This window comes from Patella vulgata, chromosome 6 (genome assembly GCF_932274485.2).
Source record: "Patella vulgata chromosome 6, xgPatVulg1.2, whole genome shotgun sequence".
Classification (NCBI taxonomy): domain Eukaryota; kingdom Metazoa; phylum Mollusca; class Gastropoda; family Patellidae; genus Patella; species Patella vulgata.
In genome coordinates, this window is record NC_065884.2 from 59,677,811 (window position 1) to 59,696,224 (window position 18,414).

At 35.2% G+C, this 18,414-nt stretch overlaps 2 protein-coding genes across 2 annotated transcripts in view; one reads left to right on the forward strand and one right to left on the reverse strand.

The window, feature by feature from the left end:
- The first annotated feature begins 1,796 nt into the window (after positions 1-1,796).
- On the forward strand, positions 1,797-17,110 carry LOC126823877 (inactive hydroxysteroid dehydrogenase-like protein 1). The gene is made up of 9 exons (XM_050552924.1): positions 1,797-2,029; positions 2,838-2,960; positions 3,160-3,270; positions 5,365-5,423; positions 7,751-7,795; positions 8,938-8,972; positions 12,498-12,579; positions 13,169-13,396; positions 14,406-17,110. Exons 1-9 carry the CDS (start codon positions 1,819-1,821, stop codon positions 14,568-14,570), a joined length of 1,059 nt encoding a protein of 352 aa, XP_050408881.1. The 5' UTR covers positions 1,797-1,818; the 3' UTR covers positions 14,571-17,110.
- Positions 16,973-18,414, reverse strand: part of LOC126824421 (mucin-2) — a 29,641-nt gene continuing 28,199 nt past the window's right edge. The window contains exon 13 of the mRNA XM_056101761.1: positions 16,973-16,976. Coding sequence (XP_055957736.1) covers positions 16,973-16,976 — 4 coding nt within the window. The remainder of the gene's footprint in view (positions 16,977-18,414) is intronic.

Consider the following 18,414-nt stretch of genomic DNA (forward strand, 5'->3'; position numbering starts at 1 on the left):
TTCACGGCATGATAACAATTACATCAATATTGATTGAAAGGTACCAAATTTTAATTCTAATTCACGCTTTTAATTATAGTAATTAGTTGAGCTGCATGCATTACTCTATCCACCCCTTTCGTCGTTTAAACCGGACAAATAGCTGAGATCGAGCATGACGTGTAGTTCATTTAAATAAAATTCTAAAAGTGTTTTCCGTGTCCAGACAAAATGTTCTACTAACATATTATTAGACATTTAGAACTGTATCTTTTATAATTATATTTTTATTATTATTAAGAAAGACCCCGCCCCACCCTATCTCGAATACACACGCACACACAGTACTGGTAGGAAGGAATTTTTGACCCCTTACTTTATCGGGCCATCCCTGGTGGTGCGTCAAAATTTCAGGTGAATTCAACAGTAATTTATGTTTTTGATATATAGATTTAACACGGTAGCTACCCAGTATAACGCACCCCTGGTGTCTCTCGTATTAAAAAGGGTTTCTATAAATTAATTTCAGTAATGACATCTCCAACAAAATTCCTTCTTCGATGGGATATGTGACAAGGGTGTGTATTTTGTCTTTAATTTGGAAATCAATAAACCCTAATGATTACCGAGATATTTCAAACGATAACTACCTTGTCTTAAATTTGACAATATCGGACTAAAAAAATCAATGATTTGAACAGATATTGTGGCGACTGGTAAGGCAACTTAAAAAAAAAAGAATATATGGAGCTATCTTCGAGCTGATAGTAAATATGACATGATTTAGCAACAAGTGGGAAGAAATAAAGCTAAAATTTGGAATAGACTGGACACAATTAATATAGGTATTAAAGGGTATTCCTGTCACTGTGTATCTGTAGCTATAGAAAACAACTTTGTCAATTATAATTAAAGGAGCTAAGTCTCTAACTCAATATCATCAAAAATCTTCAACATTGAAAACACGATTTATTTGTCAAATTACACCAACATTCATGTTGTGATATTACCGGGAAAAGATGGGCTTTTGATATCCAATATTTAAGACAAAATAAACATTTTACCATTGGTACACGAATCGTGTACCATAATGCGCTTCAGCCCCAGTTGTATCAAGAGACTCGAGGGACGAGGCTAGACACATTGCACCATATCAAACGGCGTATGTAGACTGGAATAACCAGACGCTAGAAATTTGCACTCGCTTGAGACTGCTGGCTTATTTCGCCGAACATAACTGATTTCAAATTGGAGTAAAAACGGAAACCATTGAATGTAAATCAGTTTATATACATTCATATTACAGTATTATATGCGTTGCGACCCACTTTTGTCAATTTCTAGGTCCAAAATGTTAGCGATTTAGCTCCATTAAACAGGCATTATTTAAGAGGTAAATCTGCCTATTGCGGGTCTTTCTATGGGCCTTAAATGACATGTTATATAAATTATTAATTAGACATTTATTAACATGACAAGACCAAACTCAACCCTCGATGGCTCTGATTTTAAGTAAATCAGAACGGTTCGGCCATTAATTTTAATGATTTAATTACTCATACATACTCATACATAATTATAAATAGCAATTATGGGCCCCACAAATCAACCATATGGCTTATTTTTTTCTGATTAAATGAAATGAAATGACATGGGGTTTAACGTCCTACTGTTCTGCTCCTGGTCTTCATTAGCCCAGTATAGGAGCAGAACAGTAGGACGTTAAACCCCATGTCATTTCATTTCATCTAATCAGAAAAAATAGCCCGAAAACTGAAAATGTACTAGTATGATCGCGTCTATGATAATTTATCAAAGGAGGTAGGAAAGTCATCAATCATGGCGTCGATTGATAGTTTTCATTTCCTCTTCAAGGAAATATCAGCTGTTTTCTCGTGCTACAGGGATGGTTTAGCTTTAATAGGGACATATTATGCACTTAAAAAGGCTTATAGTATTTCCCATTATATTATTAATGGCGTCACGGACAATCTGTTATCGCAATTACACGAGAAGCGCAATTTTCGTGTTCAGTTTGGAATTTGGGCAGGTAAACATATTTCGTCATATTGTTTTAAAATGTATACATGTATATGACTTATTTACTGTAATAAGTAATATGCAATATTTTGTAGAAAACAGATGGATGATTAAACCCATGCAGTTATAAGTCTTATCAACCCATTCATTATCTCTAGTAAACTTACAGCTGGTTTTATTTTGCATTCTTAAATGGAGTTACTTCCCTTTTTTAATTTCTAGAATGAACTTTAAATTAAATGTTGACCCAACGTCCGCCCCGACTGACCCTCTGCATTCCTCTCCTTTACTGGGGTGCCATCAAATGGGGTATTTACAAAATATAACCAAATAGTAAAACAGTTTAAACCCTTAATAAATCATTAAAATAAAAATGGCCATGGACGAATTCAGAAAAAGTCCTGAGCGACAGGATTATGCCATTGACAGCACAGTAAAGATCCCATGACAGTTGCAAAGTAAGATAAGAGGCAATTGGTTGCAGAAAAGTTTGGTCATTTATTCCGTTTGATTTGCATGTTGTCATGAAATGCACCGAAATTACCAATTTTATTTCTGAACCAGCTACAATATGGTTTCTGTGGATCAAAATTTTGTTAGATATGTAGTGAGATTCTCTGTAGAACTACTGATATTTCATTTGATTGATGCAAGTGGTAACAGGGTTTCCCCCCATATTTATTAAAATCCTAAAACTGACATTTTTCAAACCAAGATCCTACTGATATCAAGCATGTGAAATTTATTTCCTTACTGAATCCACCTATTATTTTTTTTCATTTCGCTTTGAGTGGGGTCTATTTTATTTATATTTTCAGTGGTAACTGGCGGTAGTGATGGTATTGGAAGAGCTTATGCCCAGGAATTAGCAAGTCGAGGAATGAATATTATTCTTATTAGTCGAGGACAGAAACGTCTATATAATGCAGAAAAAGAAATTCGTTAGTTCTGTTTCTATTTAGTAATTTATTTCAAGATTTAATGCCCAGCAATATGAGCTTTCCTTAACTTATAATTAAATGCTTTGGGAGACAAAGGTATTAATGAATTAATTTTTGTCTTTTATTTAATTTTACGACAAAAGGTTAGCTTTCACTTTCATTGATGAATAGATAGATGTAACATAGCAATCTATTGCAGGTCGTCTATTTGATGTTCAGACGTGTACAATAGCTGTAGATTTTGCCAAAACAGAAGGTGTTTATGAAAAAATCCGTGAAGTATTAGATGATAAAGAAATAGGAATTTTAGGTAAAACTTTTAAATTGAAATCTAGTGTATATTTGAAATTGGACATGCTTGATTATGTCTGGCTCAGAAAATTATATTTGTAGTGTCTGGCTTAATTATATTAATTTAAATATCTGTCGTAATAAATGATATTTATAAATATCTGTCATAATAAATGATATTTATAAATATCTGTCATAATAAATGATACTTTTAAATATCTGTCCAAATAAATTATATTTATAAATATCTGTCATAATAAATTATATTTATAAATGTCTGGCTTAGCAAATTATATTTATAAATGTCTAGCATAATAAACTATACTCAGCCAAATTAAAAACTTGACACTGATGAATTTCAACAAATTTTTTTTTCTGGTAAGTCAAATAAATTTTAAAGTGTTTCTAACGATAGTAAGTAGTAAGAAGCCTTTAATTTCATAAAATTGTAAAGTCACGTGGATCACGAGACTTTTGAGCATATAACGATGAAAAACCTGAAAAACACGTGCAAACACAAACTCGTGAGGTCAATCGATGCAAGTTTGCTTAAACTGAACACGTAACTTGAACTGGAAAAACAAATTAAAATTGTTATTTTCATTTTTGTTAGAAAATGCCGAGACTTTCAAATGTATAACGTCTACGTGCTATAGGTAGGCTCTATGCTGGTCAGTCTGTGGTCACTGTTGCAAGAGCCTTTAATTGTTCACGCCAGACAATAATTAATCTTAGAATGAGAGTGCTTCAAACTGGAACTATTGCCGACCGCCCAAGGGTGGGAGCGCCACGTGTGGCGTCACTCCAGGAAGATCAAGCAATACGATTACGTCTCCTTAGAAACAGATTTTTCACTGCAGCCTCCACAAGTAGAGAGATGTTTGGTGGAAGGGTAACTGCACAAACTGTTCGAAATCGCTTGCAGACTGCTGGTCTTCGAGCTCGGAGGCCCTATAATGGACCAAAATTGACACCTCTTCATCGCTTTAACCGACTTGTGTGGGCCACAAGACACATAAGATTTACTCAAAGACAGTGGAATTCGGTTGTCTTTAGTGACGAATCTCGATTCACTTTGAGATTTGCCGATGGCAGGGTCTGAGTGTACCGCAGACGGGGTGAACGTTACGCTCAAGTATGCGTCAGAGAAGTTGACCGATTTGGTGGCGGCAGCGTCATGGTTTGGGTTCTTTTTGTGCACATGGACGTTCTCCGCTTGTTGTTGTCCAAGGGAACTTAAATACTAACCAGTACAGGGATCAGATTTTGCAACCTGTTCTTCTTCCGTTTATGCAGAGACATGGGCCTGGACTAACGTTTCAACAAGACAATGCTCGGCCCCATACAGCAATTGCTACCCAGAATTTTTAAAGAAATGCCGGTGTCCAAGTCCTGGATTGGCCGTCGCTTAGCCCCGACCTTAATCCTATTGAACACATCTGGGACGAACTGGGTCGACGTCTTCGTCAGCAAGTGAATCCACCACTGACGTTGCAGGACCTTCAACATGCTCTTGCTGAGCAGTGGCGACGTCTTCCTCGGGTAGTGTTTATTAATGTTCTGAGATCCATGAGAAGACGTTGTGTGGCAGTACGAGACGCTAGAGGAGGCCACAACCGTTACTAAACACTTTATTCCGATTGTTCTGTGGTTTTTTATTTTGGGGGGTACTGTGACATCACGAACGTTATCAATGTCAAGGACTTTCGGCGAGACGTATTCTTGCTTTCTGTTGATGTCAAGGTCGTCTGTGCACAACATAACACTAAAATAGTTGCCTTAAACCAAATATTAAAAATCTAGTCCCAAAAATCCTGAGTGTCAAGTTTTTAATTTGGCTGAGTATATATCTGTAAGCGCCTGGCATAAAAAAAACTATATTTATGTGCGCCTGGTATAATAAATTATATTTATAAAAGTTTGGCATGATAAAAAGACAATATATAGATTTTGGCTAACATCTGCATATACACTTTGTTGAAAAAAAATCGCCGACTTTATGATATGTGTTAATATAGTCCAAGACAAACTAATGTTTACAAAATATAAGAAATGCTGAGACAACTATATATTCATAAATATTTAGCTACATGGGTCTTTTGTTTATTTGTAGTAAATAATGTTGGCATAATGTATGAATTTCCAGAGTATTTTTTGGATGTTCCAGAAAAGGTAATGCTTCTGCCTGTAGTAATTAATGACCAATTTCTTGATCACATTAGTTGTGTGGATATACCTGTGGGCTATAATTCGTTAGGATGTGTCAAAAAAAACAAGCCCTGTTCACAACTGATGCACATGTGGAAGAGTGATCCATGGATAAAATTCTGCAGGTTCTTTTGTACATTTATTCCCTTCAATAACACACACCTCTAGTCCCAATGGGGGGGGAACTGGCCAGGGGAAGAAGTGTGTATTATATGTCGGTGTTTACGGTATACATGAATATACTATTCAAAAAAAGTAGGGGATATTTGATTTTTAAGTGTTATTAAAGTCACATAATGAAACTGACGAAGAAACAAATGACAAAATGAAATGAAGTTCACATTCATCGATTTATTCCAAATGATCGTTAGACTAAGTAAGGCACAGACTGACCATTATAAGGGTAAAATGATACCCGGGGTCAAACAGCAAAGTTACCACAGCATCACAACCAAGTCAGTAACGGGTAAATCCTCCTCTGTTTGCCAAACAAGCATTGATCCGACGTGGCATACTCCTAATGAGACGTCTAAGGTCATTTTGGTCCAGATTGTCCCATTCCTGTTGCAACGCAGCAGCAAGTTCTTGGACATTGGCAGGACGTTGTTGACGTTGACGTAACCTCTGCACAACATGGACTGCCAAGATGTTGTCCCGGTAGTACTGGCCTGTAACACGCCCTGCAACAACATGTAAAGCCGTTCTTCCAGCAACAGTGATGCCTCCCCACACCATAACAGAACCACCCCCAAATCGATCATGTCTGATGACGTTAACGTCTTGGAAGCGCTCGTTTCGACGACGCCACACCCTCCTACGTCTGTGTTGACGATCCCTACACCATCGACGTCTTGCCTGAATGTGATGATCTCTCAAACAAGGGATCACGCGAGGACGTCGGGCGCGAAGGTGACCCCTATGCAGTCGATTCCGAATCGTCTGGCCACTCACTCTCACACCAGTGTCTGTTTGAAGACGAGCGCTGATCTGATTTGCTGTGATGACACGATTTCTCAAGGCCAAGGTACGGATAAATCGATCCTGGGCTTGAGTTGTCGCCCTTGGTCGACCTGAGCGTGGTCTGTCCTGTACAGATTGTGTATCACGGTATCTGGACCATAGCTTGCTTATGACAGACTGAGAAACATTCATCGTCCGCGCCACAACCGCCTGTGTTGTGCCGATCTGTAGCATGCCAAGGGCACGTAACCTTTCATTTTGGGTAAGCCGACGCATATCAAAATATGTTTTCTGGTCACTAAAACAATTAAACTGATGTTTCTACCCTGGAATTCAATGCCACAATGACTGTAACATTCAAAGTCAGAGTCGTGCAAATCTTGGGTTGGACCCCCATGATGATCCCAAGCATCACCTGCATTCCATGCGGTAGCTATTGGTGCGTTTGGGCGTCACATGTAACTGGAAATGTTTCTTCTGTTAGGTTCTATAGTGACTTTTTTCGTAGTCATTTGCATATTTTAGTATTATGCCCCCAAAATCAAATATCCCCTACTTTTTTTGAATAGTATATAATCTATTCTAAAAAAAAAATAAAAGAATATAGCAATTAACGTAAGGAGTTGCTGAATTATTTGATTTATAACAAATCATTTAATGGGAAGTAACTCAGGTTTTATAACTTGCATGAAAATATTTTTAACAAGATTAGTAAATATGTTAACATTTATATTTTTGGTTCAGTAGTGAACAATGGTCATTGTTTGTCAGGTGTATAATAATTTCTCAAAATAGATTTGTATTCTTTGAAGAAATTGTGTCTACATTTGCCTCGCTAAGTTACTGTGGTCCCACTGGGTCATATTTATACATGTACTACAGTTAAAATAAAATATAACATTACATTCATGACAAATGTATTTGGGTTCTATCTAATGGTCACTGTGGTGTATGGGGGGGTTGGATGGTCGAATGGTTAGGACATGCACGCTGTATCATGAGATCTGTCATTGAGTCAACTGGCGTGGTTTCGATTCCCTGGTTGTACGTGACAAGGAGTAGGGTCGTCTCACCAACCTTGTGGGTTTTCTCCAGGTCCTCTGGTTTCCTCCCACTGCTAAAGACCCCTACTCACAAGCAAATTATTGAAATAAAATTGAATCATGTGATAGTCCCGAAATGACCTAGTTTATGTCGAGTGGAAGTTAACCCCATCTCTCTCTCTAATATACAATTTTTATGGATTTGTCTTGTGAGAAATGACAACACGTCTTTGTTGAGTTTTGTATGTTAAGACAGAAATTAAACTAGAAGTTTTTATATAATTTCAGAAACTAATAGAATTAATAAATGTTAATTGTACAACAGCTACAATGGTAAGTCAGTGTCTTTTGTCAAATTATCATCAAATCGACCTACATTTTTGTCCATTTTATTTTTTCTTGGGGTTTTGTCGTCATTTATATATAATACCAGATGTTGTATGTATTGCATTTTCAAGGTCTCTTTTCAAATTTGATAGGGGGTCACGGTGGCTAAGTGGGTAAGACACTGGCCTGGAGGTCGGGTGTTCGATTCCTGCATTGGCGGAGAAAGTTCATCCAGATTTTCCGGCAGTTTTCCCCCTTGTCAGTGATGCAGGACAGAGGGCCTGACAAGGACAGCTGGCTAGTCATTCGAATGGGACGAAAAACCGAGGTCCCGTGTACACATTGGCGTGCACGTAAAAGATCCCTTGACAGTTGGAATTCGATATAAGAGTAGGCCGTAGTGCCGCTGTCCGGGCAAAATTTCCCTCATAGCACACTGTATGGCGTATGCCCATTTTCATTAGTCCAATTCGGAGCAAAACAGTAGGACGTTAAACCCAATTTCATTTCATTTCAAATTTGAAAATCAAAAAAATAATGGCCTGAATTAGTCTCTACTCTCTGATGATAGTTTGTTAATAAACAGTCTAAATACATCAATTGATCAATCATTTAAATACACTGAAATCAGTATTTTTACTGTGTAGAATTATAGATAACCCATGTGTAAATTCAGTACCAAGACTAGTACAAGATTATGGGAAGATTTGATTGAACATTCAGAAATTGAGTTCTCTCAATATTTCGAAAAGTGTCAATTGAACACACACGAGAGACCTTCTTGTACATTGGGATTATGCTTACCCCTCATTTGTTTTTTTTCGGAACTGGCAGAATCGTGACAATACTCAAGTCTGTGTAATGCTGTCAATTCAGAACATTGTGGGCTGACAATTTAGAATCCAGAACCCACCTAGGTTGTAATTTATCATGGTTTAAAATGGTCTTATCATAACACCTCAAGTCTGTGATACTCAATTGCAATTCTGTCAATTCAGAACATTGTGGGCTGACAATTTAGAATCCAGAACCCGCCTAGGTTGTAATTTATCATGGTTTAAAATGGTCTTATTCTAACCCCTCTTCTTTTTGTTTCCTGATGATGCCAATTATGTGTTTAATTAATGTATAAATTATTTGTATTACAGATGACCCATATGATATTACCTGACATGCTTAAAAGGTAAGTTGTTATAATTATAAGATGAACTAGAACTGCGACACAGTAATGACGGGTTTCACCGGTGCCCCGTTACCCTTGAACATATGTCACTTCCGGTACAGGTTTACATAAGCATTGCACACATCAATTAAAATGTACGCAGAATCAACCAAATCTAGCAATATCAATTCATTGTATACATTTGTTACATGTAAGTAATCCTGACAAAATTACATTACTTCCGGTGATAACGAAAATGTTAAATTTGTTTTATGACATCAGAAATGGCATACAGCATCACATGGTGAAAATTTTATGTAAATCGAATAATAATTGCCACTTTCATAGACCAAAAACCTTGAAAAGTGACTTGTAGAAAATCGTCTATTTCTCTGCAACCGTACAAGTTAGAAACCATGTTTTGGTATCTTAATAAACGTGTGGGTTCAATCTATTTGTTGATTGGAATCAAATATCATAATTTTAAAAACAATACAAATCAGACTCATTTGAATAAAATATCTGTTTTGAAGGCTAAAATACAGTTTTTGCCAAAATGCTGTTACTTTCAGTGACAGTAAAAGTGTTAAATTACTTCTGTGAAATCGTAAATGGCATTAGGTATCACACACTGGAAATTTTATGAAAATCGAATAATAATTGACACTTTTATGGACCAAAAACCTTGAAAAGTTACCTGTTGTAAATCGTCTATTTCTCCGCAACTGAACAAGTAAGAAACCATTTTGTGATATCTATATGATCGTATGGGGTCATTCTATTAGTTGATTGGAATCAAATATCAAAATTTTAAACAAATAAGAAATACGACTCATTTGAATAAATTACTGGTTTTGAAGGCTATAAATACAATTTTTGCCCAAATTACGTCATTTACGGTGACATTGAAAATGTTAAATTGGTTTGACCTAGTTAAAATTGACATTACGCATCAAATGGTGTCACTTTTATGAAAATCGAATAATAATTGACTCTTTTACAGGCAAACTAGCATAAAAAGTGACTCATGCAAATTTGCCCATTTCTCGGCAACTGCTCATATTACAAACTAATTTTCACATACATTCTCTTCATATGGATTATTGCTACTAGTTTATGAAAGTTGTGAAGAAATATTTTAAAATATGAAAAGCCTGAATGGGTTGTGAATAGCTCATTTTTTCACCTTTAAATCGAAATGATCCGGAAACGAAATAAAAATTTAAAAAACTGAGCGCAAAGATTTCGGCGCCTTTACAGGGCACACCCTTTCAGTCATACCAGATTTGAAAAAAATAATATTTGCTTTCAAAAAGTGGTACCGAACTGTCAAAATTACAGTTTTTGCTAAATTTACGTCACTTCCGTTGCCGAAAGGCATCTTTACCGGTAACAAAAAGAATGACATTTAGGACCACCAGCATATGAACTTTGTTTTATACAAATCAAACAATAAATAATTAATCCAGGACTGAAAAACTAAATTAGCCAATGGGGGCCAAGGAAATATACGGTGACAAAAAATGTTGCAATTTTTGGTCAAATCAGATGACTCTTTAACCCTAGGTAAAATACCACATAAAAATATTCATTGCCTAATAAAAAAGTTTTTCGTAAAAATTTAAATTTTCAAAATTTGGCGCCTAATATCTCCGAAGATTCGTCGAAAATAAAAAATCTAAAGAACTGTTGCTATGTGCATTGTTTCCGGCTATGTCAAAATGTATCAAATATTACAATCCGACAATTATTGATAACATTAAGGCAAAATTTCGAAAAACGACAACTTTGGTGATTTCGGACATTTCGCATTGTCGCAGAACGTTAGAAATAGCTTTAAAATTTAAGTCAAACCCACTTTCCCAGTAAAACCAAAGACATCGAATCGATCCGATAAGTATTTTCTGAGATATACTCAAATGGAAAAATAATAATAATAAGAATAATAATCCGAACAAAAACAATAGTGTTTCACACAAGCTACGCAGTGTCAAAACCCTAAAAAAGACAAGAAATTCCCTTGAGCAGGTTACATCCTCCAACTTGGATATTTTATAAAATAAAAAGTATTAATGGATTTTCTTCACAAAATGGACAAATATTATCAGTAGACAATATAATGTTGGTAACTTGGTACAAAATGACACGTTTACAAAATTTGTATTAAAGATTTTTCAGCGATGGACAAATTTATCGATGTTTGCTCGCGATCATATTCCTGAAGCAATGGCCTGAGAAATCCCTCTCTGCCCATTGCTGGATTGGCTTTTGATACTTGAGCTTTTGAGGGAGTGTGTCTATTCTTCTGACAGTTTAATCTGGGGTCTTCCCTGAAACTTTGGACAGTGATTTAAGGTATTAAAAATGGCGAAAGTCTTGTTCGTCTACATACAGTATTGTTTACATTGTATCTGTGTCGATAGCCTCGTTTGTCACGGAATTAATATTTCTACAATATTCTGCTATGCACTGGTTAATTGGGAATAATAAAATCGTGGGTCGTGACGTAATGTTATGTAATAAACATATTTGGTCCAATTTGGAGCTTTGTTTAAAGCGTAATCATATTGTTACGCAGTTAGCTATTGGTTGTTAATCGGACTATTGACCAGTCATAATTTGGAACAGAAATTTGCTTCCATTAAAGCAGTGTTCAGTGGGAATAGCTCTAATTAAACAAAACACTGCGAGGAGTATGGCTCACGATGCAACTAACAAACATTGATATTTCACTCCCTTTAAGCAGTTATTCATGAAAATACATATTTGGTGCTGAGTATATATATGTCGGGGGGTGATCCTAAGAGGTTTAATATATCTATATTTTATCTGTCTGCCATCACATTAAGAATCGTTAATAGGTGCTGACCACATAGTGTGCCATTTTTTTTTTGTAAAGGTATAGAATATAAGTGATAAATAAATATGTACTTCTTCTAAACCAGACAGTGGCTCAACGCTGGCTCAGTAGCGAGGAGACCCAGGTTAGATTCTTGTGTTGGCCTAGAAATTCTCTTGACATTTTCCAGCCTGGTTTCCCAATGTCAGTGGTCCTGGAAAGGAAAAGCATAGCTGTTGTCAGCTGTCTGGGCAAAATTTCCTCTATAGCACACAGCATGATGCATGGCGATCATCAACAGTCTGGGCAAAATTTCCTCCATAACACGCTGCGTGGCCATTGTCAGCTGCCTGGGCAAAATTTCCTCTGTAGCACACTGCGTGATACATGGCCATCATCAAATGTCTGGGCGAAATTTCCTCTATAGCACACTGTGTGATGTATGTCAATTGTCAGCTGTCTGGGCAAAAATTTCCTCTATAGCACACTGAGTGATGTATGTCCATCGTCATTATCCTGGCCTGGTTTTTGAAGAGAACTAGGACGTTAAATCCCATTTAATTATATTTACACCTTATAATATGAAACTATTTGTGTTATAAATTACCCAGTAACTATTATTCTATCTTCATTAGCCTGGTCGATGCAAAACAGTAGGACTTTAAATTTCAGTTCCTTTCAATCTAACACCATTATTTGTATTATAGGGGACGAGGAGCTATTGTTATGGTTTCATCTGGTGCCTGTACTAAAACAACTCCACAAATGACAGTTTATGCAGCTACTAAGGTAACAACACAAACATCAATAGTTTGCATTAACTCGTTTTTAAATCCAACCAGTGGGTGTGTGTGATACAGACAACTTAATGGATGTCATTCACTAAGTTTATTAAATGCAAAGATTCAATGATGGTACTCTCATGTGCGCTTTTTAAAAATGTTCCACTGTTATCTTTTATTATCGATTTTCATTTCATCACTGAAAGAAGTATTTTCTAATTTGACCATCTTTATTTATCAAAAGTTGTATTAGTTGTTCGGATGGGACAGAAAACCAAGTTCCTGTATATACCATTGAGAGCATGTTAAAGATCCCCTGAAATGGAAATAAGAGTAGGTTGTAGCAAAGTGTTTCTCAGCACATGACATAGCGTATTCCCATTTACTTATTATTATATGGGAATACGCTATGTAGTGGTATATACAGGAACTTGGTTTTCTGTCCCATCCAAACAACTAGATACAACTTTTAATAAATAAAGATGGTGCAGAAAAATAAGACATTAAACCATTTCATTTAGATTAACTAGACCTTATGATTTGAATGAGCTAATTATATAACATTTGTGTCTGATTTTTTTTCTAATTATTTGCAGAGTTATTTGGATTATTTAACGAAAGCCCTGCAATACGAGTACAGACATAAAGGTGTGGTTATCCAATGTTTAAAACCTTTTTATGTGGCTACTAAAATGACTGACTACAGTGAAACGTTATCAAATCCTAATTTATGGATACCATCGGCTAGTATTTATGCCAGGAATGCTGTAAAAACATTGGGGCGGGTCCCCATTTCTACAGGTTACTGGCCACATGCTATTCTGGTAAGTGCATATATATATCTTTTACATTATAAGTGTGGTGTGGGTCAAATCTCAAATAACTAAATATTTCATTTTCAAATTAAAATGTACTTGTAAAACACCGTCTACCAAAGAAATTATGACTTACTTAAGCGTCACAAGTCCAAAATGGCAATATGTTTTATCTTAACTCTGATTAAACATACATTATGCAAGAGCTAAATCTGCCTATTGCAGGGCTTTCTTTGGGCTTGAAACGTTATATAAACTATTAATTAGACATTAATTAACTTCTCCAAACCATCTTATGTGTCAGATTTTCACTAGATTTGAATCTGATCTGCTACTCAGCGCTCATTGATGATTAAATCCAAAAATGGATAATCAAGACTATGTTTTTTATCATACCGACTTTAGTAATGATGATCGAGGCTAGTCTCAAAATTAAAAAGCTAATATCTTTAATTTTTAACATATTCTATTATCTATTTATGTTATCTATTTTTTAACTAATATAGCGAGAACAGTTAACTCTTTATCTAATCTCCCATAATCTCTTTTAATGCCACTATAAATATATATACTATTAGTCTGCTAATTAACTCAGGTACAGTGTATATTATATTAATTGAAGTCTCAAGTCAGGCATCCCAAATTAGTCACAAACAGGCGACCATAGAAAAATATGTCTAAATATTAATAGCATCAAGTCCCTCGTTCTCTGTAGTTCACTCGTATCAACTCAGAACTGATAGACTATACATTTGGCTTCGAGATAACTGAATTTACACCTCATTTTAATAACTAATCGAGATAACTGAATTTACACCTCATTGTAATAACTAATCGAGATAACTGAATTTACACCTCATTTTAATAACTAATTGAGATAACTCAATTTACACCTCTGTAATAACTAATCGAGATAACTGAATTTACACCTCATTGTAATAATTAATCAAGATAACTGAATTTATACCTCATTGCAATAATAATTAATTGAAGCTCTTTCACATTTCTCTCATTTCAGTCCTGGATAGCAAATCTGATCCCTGAAGTTGTATGGATGTGGGGAGCATCCGGTTTAAACTCGGCATTAAGAAATCAGGCTAGAAAACGACTACACTTTAGAAAACCAACAGAATCAGATCAGTCAATGGACAGCCCGGACAATGTAATGACTAGCTCGATATAATACCAATGGTTTTGTAATAAATAATTTATTTTTTATTCACATATTTGAGCTGTTAATAAGTGCTTGCGCTTCCTGTCCTCTAAATGTGTGTCCTGTAAACTATACATTTTTACAATTTGAATTATCTTCCCACCCATTGTCAAGGTAATCATGGACATAAAATATTAACATTTGTTAGTCTAAAAGAGTTTGTGCCACTTTCCCTCCATCAATTTCAAAGTTTAGCTCATAATCAATCTGATTAAAATACAGATATTTTGTTTTGTTGTTTTATATTTTCGATGGCCTACACTACATGAAGATCTGACCGGTTGTACTCGAAGGTTGTGTCAGGGGTCATACGAGCGACTTTTGACCCTATGACATCAACCATTGATTAATCAACCAGCGTTGACGTTTGTAGTGGTTTACCCACAGTTCTGTGCACAGTACGTCAAGAACTTGCCGTAACAGACCATTTCATTGGCTAATCCCTCACATTTACCAGAATGAGGCTTATATAATAACTCTTCCAGATCCTAGTGTAGTAAAAACAAATTTTAAACTATAAAAAACGAAACGAAATAGGATCTGTGATTTAATCCGATTGGCTTAATACAATGGTTGAAATACAATCTGATCAATACGATTTAATATAAATGTATCCAGATTATTTTCATAACCAAACAAAATACCAATAGTATTATCCGTAACAGCATAATGTACATTTGTTTACTTAAATTACTTAAACAAAATTACTTAAATCGGTGCTGGATTTACCTATAAGCTTGGCAGGCTTTTATATTTTTGACACTGTGACAAGTCTTTCTTACACATGTGTCATCATCAGTCATCCTCGACTTTGCTCAATTGTGTCTCAAACACTTTTATCTTCATCTAGTCGTGAGGGTGGGCGATTGGGAGGGGCCTCATAAGTGAAAGAGCTTATAAGGCCTCTCTTTATCTAACTTGTCACATATTTGTTCTTTGTAAACAAGGGGGGTTGGGTGGCCAAATAATAATAAATATAATAATAATAATAATAATGTGTATTTATAATACCATCATTCCATGGCATAATTGTTTGTTCTTCACATATATTGGAAGAAGTTAATATGATAAAGTATATAGATATGGCTTTAATTGTGACTTGAAAGATTCCAAGCTCTTGGAATTCTTAATTCCTAAAGGAAAAGAGTTTCATAGGGTTGGTACTTTGTAGGAGAAAGCTCTGTGTCCAAATGATTTAAGTTCATAAGTAGGTACTGTTAAAAGATATTCATTCTGCGATCTGAGAGGCTACATAGATAAATTGTCAAAGCATGTATGTTAGATCAGAAAAGCCCTTTTTTTTTACTTTGTTGAACATTGTGAACCCTCTAATGACAGAATTCATCATCCCTATGTATATATTATTTAGCTGCTTTGAGCGTATGTTTTGTTGTCTGGCAACCTATCTTTTTAATATGAATTATGTGATCCCTTGCTAGAATTTACTATATTCAATCATTTACAATTTTGTATTTGCAATTGATTCATTATGATTCTTGTAGATAAGAACTATGCAATATTATTTCTTTACCATAGAAATACAATTTGCATGTAATTAAATCTCATAGACCTTCATGTGAAACCCTCCAGTTTTAGTTGCAATCAATTCTAAGATATTTAAATTTTGGGGGTTATGACCCTGTCCATAATAGGTATAATAAGAGGTATAATAGGGTTTTACAAAAAAATATTCCAGTTCTCAGACAATCCTTCCAAACAATCTGATGCAAGAGGGAGGTTTTTATTTTTGTGTTTTTATTTTGTCAAAGGATCAAGTCACTACTGGGCTAAATGGATTTTCATTTCACATTTATCTCATCATATTGTTTATTATAGGAATGTAGGATTATCTACCCTAGTGTCATTCATGATTGTCAGTAACATTTATCAGGGTTGCTTGTTGCTACACTTCAAATTTTATCTTCCTGTAACAGAGGAAATATATTTACATGAGATAATTAAGTAATGAGATTGTTTTTATTTTTAATTTTTTGAAATAAAAACATGTGATGTGATCCTTTTTAAGTGACGTGGGATGATGATCTGAGAATCAGAATAATTTTTTTATATGGCCTAATATTGACTTTTTTTTATATTAGTATAATTACCCATATTCTTTCATTGAATGACACCATGACACTTTTTACACATGTGAAATAATTATGTTGTGTTCCATTGATTGTTTTAATGTAAGCTACTCTATTACTGTCTCCTTCGTTACAGCCTTTATTTACCCTGCTTTGACTGCACAGTGAATTGAATCTTGGTCATTGACAAAATAAGGTCATTTCATTTTTATTTTTGGTCAAAATACACAGAACTATCATTGGAACAATTATGTTGATTATAGCTTCAATTACAATATAATCAATTCAACTGTAATAATATTTTAATAAAATTGTTTATTTGTATGAATTTTTTATATAATGAAAATATGTTTTCATGTCTATAAAGATGAATGTATGTGAGTGATTATTATTTTAAAAGATTAAATAGGGATGGAATGGGAATATGATTTTGATTAATTCATATTAAGGGAGGGTTAGATGACCAAATGGTTTAACCTATGCACTTTAGATCATAAGGTCTGTCAGTAGGTCAACTGTCAGTAGGTTTGCTTCCTAGCTAATACGTTTCTGGGTCCTCCGCTTTCCTCCCACTGCTGAAGAACACCGCACGCAAGCAAATTATTGAAATAAAGACACATTTATCTCAACATGTTGGTTATACTGGTGTATGATTATCCAGTATCATTTATTATTGTCAATAGTCCATCCTCGTGGGTTTTCTCCGGGTCCTCCAGTTTCCTCCCACTGCTAAAGACCCCTAAGCGCAAGCGAATTATTGAAATAAAAATTAAACCATATGTTAGTCCCGAAATGACCTAGTTTGTGTCGAGTGGAAGTTAAACCCCATTTCTCTCTCTCTCTTTATTGTCAATAACATTTATCTGGATATAATTCTCCAGTATCATTTATTATCATCCATAACATTTATCAGGGTTGTCTACTTGAATTAATTCAATTTCTTTTTACATAGTAGCTTCCTGTAATCAGGGTAAAAAATTTACTCGAAATAAGTAAATGAACTGTTTTTATCTTTTATTTTTTGAAATAAACACAGGATATGCAGTCTTTTTTACTTGACATGGATTATCTAAGAATCGGAATATGTTTTTTATATGGCCTAATAGATGTCTGTGATTTCTCAAGAGCAAATACCCACTGAAGTTCTGAGAAAGTAGTGTCTAATCGTTCTGGTTGGACACCAAACCGAGGTCCGATTCATAAATACGTTGTAGTGCTAATGTACAACCGCGCCCCCGAGTCATTTGTATGGTTAAGAAAAGATCGAGGTCCTGTTTCTCCAATTGCTGAGGTGTGTGTGTGGGTTAACAAATTGTTAACGCGTGAGCATTGCATCATAAGGTCTGTCATTGAGTCAAGTAGTGAGCTTCAATTACCTGCCAGTCCAACCTCAATACGCCTAGGCCCTACAAACATGCGATTTAAAATAAAATTGAACCACATGTTAGTCCCGAAATAAACTAGTTTGTGTCGAGTGGACGTTTAACCCCATTTCTCTATCTGTTTAAAACAGTGCTTTTAGAAATGGCATGCACGTAAAAAAGTTGAAATACGAAATTAGAGTAGCCATTAGGCCGTAGTGCCCTGGCCTGGAAAAGTTCCCCTCATGGCACACTGCAGTCAGAACAGAACAGTATAGGATGTTATACCCCATTTCATGTCATTTCATTTCTTTGGATATTTTGGGATGTTAAACCCCATTTCATTTCCATATGAGGGGATCACGT